A 10,840-nucleotide genomic window follows, 5' to 3' on the forward strand; every position below is an offset into this window, starting at 1 on the left:
AAAGGGCAGACTATCCTATTCTTGTAGGCACTGAAGTAAAGAAAAATCAAGTCAAAATGCTAATACTCAATGTTGTCCAGAAATATCGGAGAGCACATAACGCTACACACTCAGGTAAAACTGTTTTAAAAATAAACAAATAGCTGATTTGCATATGCACATACTTGAAAGAGCTGATAATTTTTCTAAATTCAATCTCCTCATTCTTAAAGAGCATGCTTTGCTTCAAAACTAATCTGCAACCAAAGCTAAAATAGAATTGCTCATAATATATAGTTATCCTAACTTGGCTCAGACGACACAGCATCAAAGTGCAAAACTAAGATTAGCAGATTATGTCAGAATGAGCTCCCAGGGTTTATGCCTGAACTTTATAAATATCGTTAGCCAGTCATCACAGCGCCTGTGTGCCAAAACACGCTAATCTTCTGCAACCATCACGTCATCCAAAAGATGTCAGACCAGCAGGGCAAGCTCAAAGTACTGAAAGCAGGGCACAGGGACACACATGGTACACCACAAGTCCTCCTGGAGCACTGCAGCACGCAACAGTTTCTCAACTTGATTCTTATTATTTGCATTTCTTTTAGCCTTTAGAAAGTAAAAGCAATACAGTAACAGCCACAGATCCAAGGCTGCCTTTTTCCAGAGCAAATCAAGGGAATAATCTGCTAGAAAAGACTGCAAGAATCCAAGCAGGAAAGACCAAGCATATTACAGAAGAGATGCATTTAGAAAGGATTAAATCATGTCACTCAAGTGATGGAATTATCAACTGCTTTGGGGGCATCATCCCATTTTTGCTGAACAGTTTAACCAATGCCAGAAAATCTGACTGCAATTGTAGCAATCCTACAGGCACTAAGCTGAACCTGATCAGAAACTAGTTTTGCTCTACAGGCCTGACCTAGATGCAGACAGTGTATGGAGATCTCAGGACAGATTTCTATTTGAAGTGTTCCATGTTTTTTTTTAAATCACACAAACAAGCCAATTTTTATGCCTGGTTAAAGAAGGTTCTGTTTCCCCAGATAAATATATGGGACATGATTTATGACAGATCTGTCTGTGATGAGACATTTACTGCAGAAATGCTGACAGTTTAAGATGTCACTCCTCCATATTTGGACCAGTGGAATGATCTTCACATAAGCATTTTTTCTTTGCTTCCACACTCAGCTGAACTGGTCAATTTGAGCAGCTTTCTGCAGCAGCATAAATTAAGCCAATAAACTTGGCACAAAAGCAGATGGGGAACACTCACTCGATCTGTCTGCTTGCAGACCAGGGAGCTGTGATCTCTAGCTGAGAAGTCATGAGATGCAGCAGAAGTGTGGTAATGCTCCCAGCTAGCACAGCTTCGTCAGTGATCACGGCCGCTCTTGCATGATACATTTAACACCAGTATCTTACGGATTTGGACCCTTCATCTGCACAAGAAAGTGACTGACAGAAAAAATGCACATGGAGGGGAAGAGAGTTAGCATATTTTCAAACAAGCCAGTCCTCACAGCTGTACTGAAAGGGTTTATTCCATTCCCACAGCCCACTACTGGAAATACCAGGCCTCTGCTGGATTACTGCAGGAATAACATCAGAACTAACAGGATGTCATTACAAGAAGGAAAGTGTGAAACCTGAGCAAGTGAAATGGCAAAGAGTTTAAAACCTTGCACAGCCTGATTCATTAAAGTTTTTGTGACAGACTGAAATAAACCCACCCCCACATGTGAAAACCAAAAGTTCACAAATAAAATCTTCCTGTTAAAAAGCCAAAAAGGATCACATCCAATACTCTCAGTGTTAACAAGCCAGCAAAACAATCCATCAAAGACCTAAGAGGACACCAAATACATTTTGGCAAACATATTATTTCCTGTATCTGAATTTCAGCACCAAGTACTCCTCACACACTAGGCCTGAATTTTACAAGCATTTTGTAGCTCTTAAGTTTCCTGGTGGCTTCCTACCACATGAAAATACTTTATATAAAAAAGATAGTAAGTATAAAAATTATATGCACAACATACCCCATTCTTTACTTTGATATTAAACTCCATTTTTTCCCCCTTATCTCTAACGTCATAACAACAGGTTAAGGCAATATGTATTGAAGGTGAAGAGCTGAATCACTAATATGAAGTTTTGGCCAGTATCATAGGGACATTTAGGGCCATCGGTATCAGGAAACATTTAAGGGAAGTTCACGTTTGGCAACACTGAAATTTGCATTATTAGACTTGAAAGTTAATGTCCCGTTAATCTTGCACAGAGGCAGTCAAATCCATCAGCGCTATTGTTTTCAGACTGTCTGCCCACTAAGGCAAACAATGCATCATTTACACTTGGTTTACATTTATAGTTGGGAAGAAAGCCATGTAAAGGACAAGGGAGGGGGTGAAAACAGAATGTTTTAAATGCAAATTTGGATTTTGCAGCAATGCATGTATTCCTCTGCAAATTCCACATCTGCTAAATCACACAAAGCTGGGTACTTACAAAAATAAGAAATGTGTCTCTGTTTTTCTTTTCCCTACATTAAAATTACATTTAAGCCTTCCTTTCACTTGAGTGATGCAAACTAGAAACTTAAGAAATGAAAGCAGCTGGTGTTTCCCCTCCCTCCCCAAGTTCAAGTTGATTTAATTCAGTCACTATACAATATAAATGGGAAAAAAAAAAAAAGAGTTCTCCTCCAAGAACTTTCAGTTATGTTAAAACTAGGAAATATCAGTAATATGTACAAACAAAATACAAATTTAAAACCTGGAGTCTCTTTAGTTTCACATTATGAGATTTAAAAATTGACCTACTTTATGTAATACTCCCACAGCTGAGTCATCACAATATCAACTGGTCTTTATCAGCTGCAGGGTATGATCATCACTCAAAAAAAAAAATCAAGAACCAATACTAAAATGCATCTTGATTTTTTTTATTATGTTAAAAATATGCTGGCACTCTAACAGTAAGTCCAGACCATAACTGGGAAAAAAAAGCCCTTGAATAGAGAAAGTTTGAACCACATCAAGTACTGCCTTATAGCAGATGCCGTGCCTTATAGCAGATAGCATAAGCTACAGGATAGAATATTGGACTAGACTGCAGAAATACAGATTAGTTCCATCTCTACCACGGTTACAGTATGTTGTTTTAGGCAAGTAATTTAGACTTCTTTCTGTTTCATCAAACAATAAAATGGAGGAAATGCTACTGCATTACAAAATCAGCTGACGTTTATACCACACTTTAACATCCATAATATTAACTATTAATTTACTTCTATAGAAAAGGAAAGGGTAGTATATTTTTAATACTGGCTTAGTAGGCCTCCTAAAAGAGGTGAAAGTGCCTAATGAATCACTGAAAACTTTTCACAGGGTTCTTGATTCATTATAATTCATTCTGGAGAGCATCTTACACAGACTTCTGGCTTATAGTCCATTGGAGTGAGCAAGAGTGCATTAGTACCTCAGTGCAAGGCATTTGTTTACAGCAGAAAGTTCATGTCCATTAAAAAAAAAAAAAAATACTTCTTCTAGTTACATGCCACCCTATAGCCACCAACAACATAATGTCTCAACAGACCAGGAAGAGGTTAAGAAGAACCCAGACTAAGACAGATCTTAAGACTGATTAGCATTCTTACACTGTTCAATGAAAATCTACGTTAAAAAATCAAAACCCAAAGCATGCCATTTTGCAGAAAGAGGTGTGACACTGGAATTGTCACCGCAAACCTAAGAAACAGCCAGCCCAAGAAAGCTCCAGAAGGTCATCCAAAATAAACAGCAATGCATAATGAATACTACTATTGCTATCACCAGTGGATTTGCAGATTGCCTTGCAAGAGCTGGTAAAACCCAGAGCACCCCCTTGGTTGTGGGGCCGGACAAGAGAGCGGGGGGGGGGGGGGGGGGCAGGCAGGGGTGCACGAAGGGTCAGGCCGAAGCCCTGGGGGGGCTGAGGCGCCCACCATGAGCCTGCTGGGCCCCTGTACACAAAATATCCGTCCCTCAGGAGGTGGCACTGCCCCACCACCACCCCGGCCCTAGGCCCACCCACCCCCACACAGCCCCCTACCCCACTGGGGACGGCGCCAGGAGCCCCACAGGCCACCATCACCCACCGACCCACCTCCAGCCTGGCGCTGTCCTGCAGCGGCCGGGTTTCATATCCGATCTGATGAGCAAGGCAATTTCTTGCCTACTTCTCTTGCAGAGATATTGAGGATTTTGCTGTAACACGTTGTATACATATATTACTTTAACATATGTAGCGCTCTTTCAGATCCTGCTTTAAATATGCCCAAGTACAAAGTATTGTTTAAAAAAAAGGCAGCACTTAACAGGAGCTCTCCTCAGATGTCTGCAATACACTAATTCTCTATAGGCCCTGTTGACCCTGTTCGAGGGGTTTGCAAGGCTGTCCTTAGGTGAAGCGTGTCACCTTATGGCAGACTACAGCACTTTTACCTCTGCAAGGACAACGAAACAAATCACACAAGGAGACAGTAGTGACATTATTACTTAATTATATTTTGCCATCTGCTACTGTGGCAGAACTATGCAAGTATTTTAAGACAGTAATCCAGGTCTGTTACTTCAAGACCTAAACCAGAAAGAACAGAAGATTTGCTATTTGACATCACAAAAACGGGCAGAAAAATGCACCTGTGAAATTATGCTTAAGACTTCAAAGCTTTTCATTTAAGAGCTATTAATTCCAAGCGCATACTGAATGCAGTCTGGCTTCTCAGCTGATGCTTTACAAAGCTGTCAGTTTTCTGAGGCTTGAGCCAAAAGGCAATATTTGATATGTAAAGATGTTTGAGAAGGAGGAGGGTAAAGTGAGAAGAAAGCTTTGTATGAGTCAGCCATAGTTCTTTTAAAAATTAAGTGATAGCATTTTTAAAGAGCAGGAAAAAAAAAAGACATATACACGGATTTCCTCATTCCTGGGTTAACAGTTGCAAAGATAATAACATTCAAAGTTTAAAGGAATTTTTAATTACGATTATTTACAAAGCAGCAAGTCAAGCTGCACGGAAGCAGCTTACAACACGTAGGTTTTACTCCATTGTTCTCACTGCCTTTTTGTTTTCAGAATCCACTTCATAAATGAAAAGTAAAGGTCTAAACAGACTCCAGTTGCAATATGACAGCCTGCAGTTACGTGAGGATCTCAGCTTTGTGGCATACCATCAAAACAGCACTTTGTTTTTGTTTAGTTGAGGGGATTTGCTCATCCTCTTGCTACTTATTACAAGGTATTACTCACTAGCACGATTATCATATCTTCTTGCTTCAGATCTTTGTTTACCATAAAGCATCATATTCAGCCAGCAACATAGGCGATATATGACACTAGGTGGACCATTGTTCTGCTCCAGTACAGCAACTCCACAGGAATTCTTAGCAGCCAGCTCTTTTGTACAAAGAGATCATAAGATTACTCATGACAGTAAAATACAGAGGGACTGCCTTTCCTCAGCGACTGTGAACTTTAAGTGGCAAATTTTCCAGGTCACCTAAAATGACAAAACCTCCAGAGCTACTGAAGCGTGCTGAGTGTGCACTTCCAACTTGTGAGTCACCCAAAGACCTGGGACGCACTTGCTGCAACCAGCAACCGCAAAGCCTCACGTGAAGCAGAAGGATGTTACTGGTGACAGAGGAAAGGCTACCCAGGGAGGGAGGGCTATGTGTGCAGTTTCCCGGACAAGTTGCCTCTGCGCAGGCTGGGACCAGGTGACAGCTGTCCAAAGTTATGGGTGTGCGCGCCCACACCTGCGGCCGAGGAGCAGGCAGACAAAAGACCTGCCTGGCATCCGCAGGGAGGAAGCTGTTGCCCAGCATGCTCTGCTATGATGCTGCGCTGCTCGAAAGGTCACAGGAAAAAGAGAGGTGTCATGCCATGTCGCTGCCCCCACCAGCATCCTCGGGGCTGCCGCCACCGCCGCGACCCACTCGCTCCGCAGCACCCCGCGGCGGGAGGGGGGGGGGAGGGGAGGGGAGAGTGACTCGCCCTCCCTGTGGAAGGGACAAGGAGGGGGCGCCGGGCAGCCGCTCTCCCCAGGGAGGCCTCGGCCGGGCCGGGGCAGCAGAGCCCGGCACCTGCTCACCTGGTGCGGGGCCAGGCCGCCCCCGCTGCCCCGGGGCCTCCCCCCGCGCCAACCGCCCCAACCGCCTCGGCTCTGACGTCACGCGGGGGCGGCCGGGGGGGGCGGCCGGAGCGCCGAGGCGACGAAGATTCCACGGCGCGCAGGCCCTTCCCTTTGTGACGTCACGGGAGCGAGGCGAACCTGGCCCCGGCCGGGCGGCGTGGCCGGGAGCCCGCGGCTCGCGCTGACATCCCGCGTAACCTGTTGCTGCCGCCGCCGCCAGCGCGCCCCGCCGCGCCACCGCCCGCCCCCCCCCGCTCTCCCTCTGCCCCCTTCCAAAAAGAAAGGGGGGGGGAAAGAAGAGAGGAGGGGAAAAAAAAAGCGATTTGCCGCCGCCAAGTTAAAACTTGCAACACAAGATACATTGTCTCCCCTAGCACGCTCACATGTGTACCTCATACCTCCCCCCGTGGGGGCTTGAGGGGCTGACAGTAGTTTTACTAACCCTCTGCCCAGCGCTGTGAGCGTAGCCAGAGTAACGCTGCATTGTTCGCTCCCACAAACCTGCAAAAGGTTGTGGAAATAACAGCTTTTGGGGTGTTCCCCCCCTTCCCCCTTTTAATTATTAACACCACAATTCTCCCCCCCCCCCATTCTGCTTTGTTTCACTGCCTGGGAAACGTAGACGTCTTGCATGTTTCGCTAGACTTTCCACACAATGTTCCTGTTTCGATGCAATACTTTAAACTAGTCGGCTTCAGACTCCCAATTCCTCTGCAATGCGGATATATTTTAATTCGAAAATTCGGCGGAGAATAGGCTGAAGTTTTTAATTATTGTTTAGTCTCACGTTCCTCCGAATTATATTTTAATGGGTCGAAAATCGATAGAAGCAGCCATCTGAAGTCAACTGCAGTTTTTATGAAATCTATATAATAACAAGGTAAAGTGTCCCGAAGGTCACCCTCCCTTCAAAGAAACACACGTACACCCCCCGCAGAAAAAAACAGCACAAATGATACATATCATATAAACTACAACTTTTTAAGTGTCGCATCAAACACACCCTAAAGCAACTCCTTTTTTTTTTCCTCCACAAAATGAAGAATTTTTTAAACATGCAGATAAAAATCATTATTCGCCCTACTGCATATTTGGCTAATCCCCTCAGTTTTTTCAAACGTAAAGAAAAACTCCCCTATGCCAATCAAAACGTAATTGGAGCACGAACAAAAATCCAACTATCCATGCACATTTATATGTTTAAAGGATTAGACAATTACAAGGGATTGGTTAAGCGGTTAAATAAAGAGAGACAGAAATACAGCCCGGGCTGCACTATATTCTCCCAATTTTTCAAGCCATCATAATGAATTTTCAAACTATACCGAGCCATTTTCCCATTATTAAAGGCAATCCCAAAAAACGCATTCCCTGCAACACGATCCCCAACTGGTTTGGTTTCTATTGCGAGCCAGAAAAGCAAACGATCACATACATTAGATTTGATGTGGCAGTGCAAGAAACAAGCTCGCCATAACCAGACACTCGATTTCAACTTAAAGGGCTTTCAACAACCACAGTAGCTTCACCAGGCAGCAATATACACACGCATATCATCAAATATGTTCTTTTGCATGCAAAATGCAATATTAATAAAACCGCTTGAAAATGCAGTTTCGTTACATTATCACAGCAGCCCCCTGAGCTCCCTGCCTTTCATCTAAAACTAGATTATGATTGTGTCATTTGAGGTCAATACATTTATTCACTGGAGGTATCGCTACACAAATCTGGTTTTATAACCGAACTGCATAGAAGGTTTTCCCATTAAAAGGGGCCTCTGAAACTCCCCCACCACACCACAGAAAAATAAAATTCAGCATTACATTTGTTTTAAAAGCCTTAGAGCTGCAGAATTAGCTATAAACTTGACATTCACTGCCATTTCCTAAAACTGGGAGTCAAATGATATATGTTATGACCACTTACGTATTTCTTTTGAATTATATTCCTCTTGGGTCTTTCTTTGCTCATTCTGGTATCCAAATTCTGATTGCAAAAGGGGACAATTGCTTCATGAATTAAAGCCGCGACAATTAAAAAAAAAAACACCGAAAAATCCTGGGGGGGAGGGGGTTGTTTGTAGTGGTATCTTGTAATCCGACTTTCTTTCCTCACAATGTGATTCTCCTAGCAATAAATCCGAGATATGGGGGATGAAAAAAAAAAAAAGAGACGAATGCGAAGGAAACAAAAAAAAAATCACTTTAGTGAAACATTATAATGGAAAATTTCCCCCTAAACACAAAAAACGACGCCCTTGATATCCCCTTTTCTCTTGCTCAAGCCACCTAAGCGATCTGCAGGTCCTTAGTGTCAGAGCTGTAGTTACATCTTGGAAAAGGAAAGGGGTTGAAAGAAGAAGATAAATAAAAATGTTGGAAGTCACGTTTGTGCTGCTGCAGCAGGGAAAGCAGCAGAGACAACTCCAGCAGCAGCAGCAGCAGCAGCAGCCCCAGCAGCGAGAGCTGCACGCACTGTGTGTGTCTCTGCTCCTCCAGCTCCCCCCTAACCAATGAGAACAGCTCTCCGGCAGCAACTTTAAATGGACCTGATTTTTTTTTTAATATATATGTATGTGTGTGTGCGCGCGCGCGCGTGTGTGTGTATATATATATATAATATATATATATATACGCACACGCACACACACACGCACACACACATACATACACCAGTTAGGGCTTGGCCGTAACTCCCAACCGGGACAGCAGCCGCAACACCCGGCCTCGCTGCATTCAAAGCATGCAACAGGCCTCGCTTACACTTCATGCAGGTTAAGCGTCACACGCCTTCCTTTTTTTTTTTCTTTTATTTCCTCCCCCCCCGACCCGTCTTCTTTTTCTTTTTTTCTTTCCCTTTCTTTTTTTTCTTCTCGCTTTTAAGTGTGGCCACTCGGCGGCCAAGGTCGCCGCTGCCCCTGCAGCACAGCCCGAGCAGGGAATTTGGCGACGGTCCCTCAACGCACAGCACGCTCGGCTGCCCTGCCCTGCCCCCCTCCGCTCTCCGCCCCGCAGCAGCCTCTCTCCTCCTGTCTGCAAAGGTCTCTCCTTCCGCTCCGTCCCTGCCCCGCCTCACGTCCCCCTGCTCTGGCATGCACCGGAGCCCGCCGCGCTGGCTGCACCTGGCCTCGCCGGCGGGGCTCCGCGCAGGGCCCGAGAATTGTCCTTGCTCGCGGGAAAGTTGTAGTTCCCTCGCCACAAAATGGCGACGGCGGGGAACTACACCTCCCGGCGTGCCGCGCGCGGCCTCCCGTGACCGCCGCCCATTGGCTGCTCCGCGAGGAACCCCCGTCGCGACGCTCGTTTTTCCCTTCTCTTCCTCCCCCCGCCCCCCCGCCTTCCTCCCGTTGGTCTCCCCCTCCCCCCGCCCCCCCGCAGCGCGCGGCGGTGGAGGCGGGGGGGGGGGGCGCGCGCGGGGCGGTTGGGCGGCGGAGGTGGCGGTGAGGCGGCACCACCCGCCTCCCGGGGGAGGGAGCGGCGGGCGGAGGAGGAGAGAGGGAAGTTTATTGGGGAATTGCAGAAAGGGAGGGAGGGGGACGGACAAGGCAGGCAGGCGCCGTGGGAGACTGCTGGGAGAGTGCGAGGATTAATGTGTCTGGGTTAGGTTAGGAAGCTGCAGCACGGAACTTAATTTATCTGAATTGCGGCCGCAGACGGCGAGGCCCGCTGCTGGCTGGTTTTAGGAGCCGGCTGTTGGGCTTGGCGGGCGGTGTCAGCTCGGGACGGGCTGCCCGGCCTGCGCGAGACCCGCTCGGTGTGTCCCGCAGGTAGCGTGAGGCCGCTCCTCGTCCCTCGCAGCCCCGCGGCCGCCCGGCGCTGGCAGCGGCCTCGCTGTGGGGTCTGACTCCCCCCAGAGGAGCCTGTCCTCTCCGCCGCGGTGTCTCCCGGTTTCTCGGGGCGACAGGCACCCTCCCCCGGTGTGCAGGCTGTCGTGTAGGCTGCGTTAGGCGCCACGGGCTGCTCCCATCTGTGGGAGGGGAGCCCTGGTACCGATGGGGGTGTTTTACCTCCCATCGCACACCCAGCTCGCTTCGGTGTTAAAGGTAGATGGATGCTAATGTGACTTCGAAATGTAGTTTTAATACAAAACCTGTGAAATTCAAATGCGTGACTTTCCCGGCAAAGAAAGCAGGGAACCGGCTGCAAAATGAAACTCGGATCTTCAAAGAAAACACAATTTCGGAAGGAGGAATCATATCTGTTTTAGGGTTAGGGAGAAGGTCTTCCCTGGTGATGTATCAGGAAGACTTTTACTGTGCACTGAAGTCAGTGGCTGCTTGGGCTTTCCGTACAACTCAGACTCTACCACATGATATACATCCATATGAACAGCTACATTTATGTAGCACTTTAGAGACTTTACCATGTATTCCAAATGCGGTTAATGTTCCTATCAGTTCTGTAAGGTATTCCCTCCGCTCTGTAGATGCAAAAACTTTTGTGTAAGGCAGTTGAGGGGCTCCTGTGCAGCAGGGCAGGAGATCCAAGACTCCCCACGGGAATCTCAGTTGCCTGCTATAAACACAACACCATCCTTCCTCCCTTATAACACATAAAGAGAGAATGCTATGCTCACTCACCGTAGAAATGGGACATAAATAACGTTTAAAACACTAAATAAAAAAAGCAAGTTATTTCATATTTTCTTAATTTTCCCCTCACTTCTCCATGC

At 46.3% G+C, this 10,840-nt stretch overlaps 1 protein-coding gene across 6 annotated transcripts in view; it reads right to left on the reverse strand.

The window, feature by feature from the left end:
* The window catches only part of JARID2 (jumonji and AT-rich interaction domain containing 2), a 238,064-nt gene extending 228,718 nt beyond the window's left edge, over positions 1-9,346 (reverse strand). For 3 of the 6 annotated variants that reach the window (XR_010883351.1, XR_010883352.1, XM_067290887.1), the window contains exon 1: positions 8,096-9,128. Coding sequence is in view for 3 of the 6 variants with exons in the window: in XM_067290887.1 (XP_067146988.1) it covers positions 8,096-8,140 (45 nt within the window). In the remaining 3 variants the exon portion in view is untranslated. Of the gene's footprint in view, positions 1-8,095; positions 9,129-9,290 lie in introns of those variants that run through there. The other 3 variants (XM_067290888.1, XM_067290885.1, XM_067290886.1) reach the window with 3 other exon arrangements.
* Between the last annotated feature and the right edge of the window lie 1,494 nt (positions 9,347-10,840).

Source organism: Apteryx mantelli, chromosome 2, assembly GCF_036417845.1.
Source record: "Apteryx mantelli isolate bAptMan1 chromosome 2, bAptMan1.hap1, whole genome shotgun sequence".
Lineage (NCBI taxonomy): Eukaryota > Metazoa > Chordata > Aves > Apterygiformes > Apterygidae > Apteryx > Apteryx mantelli.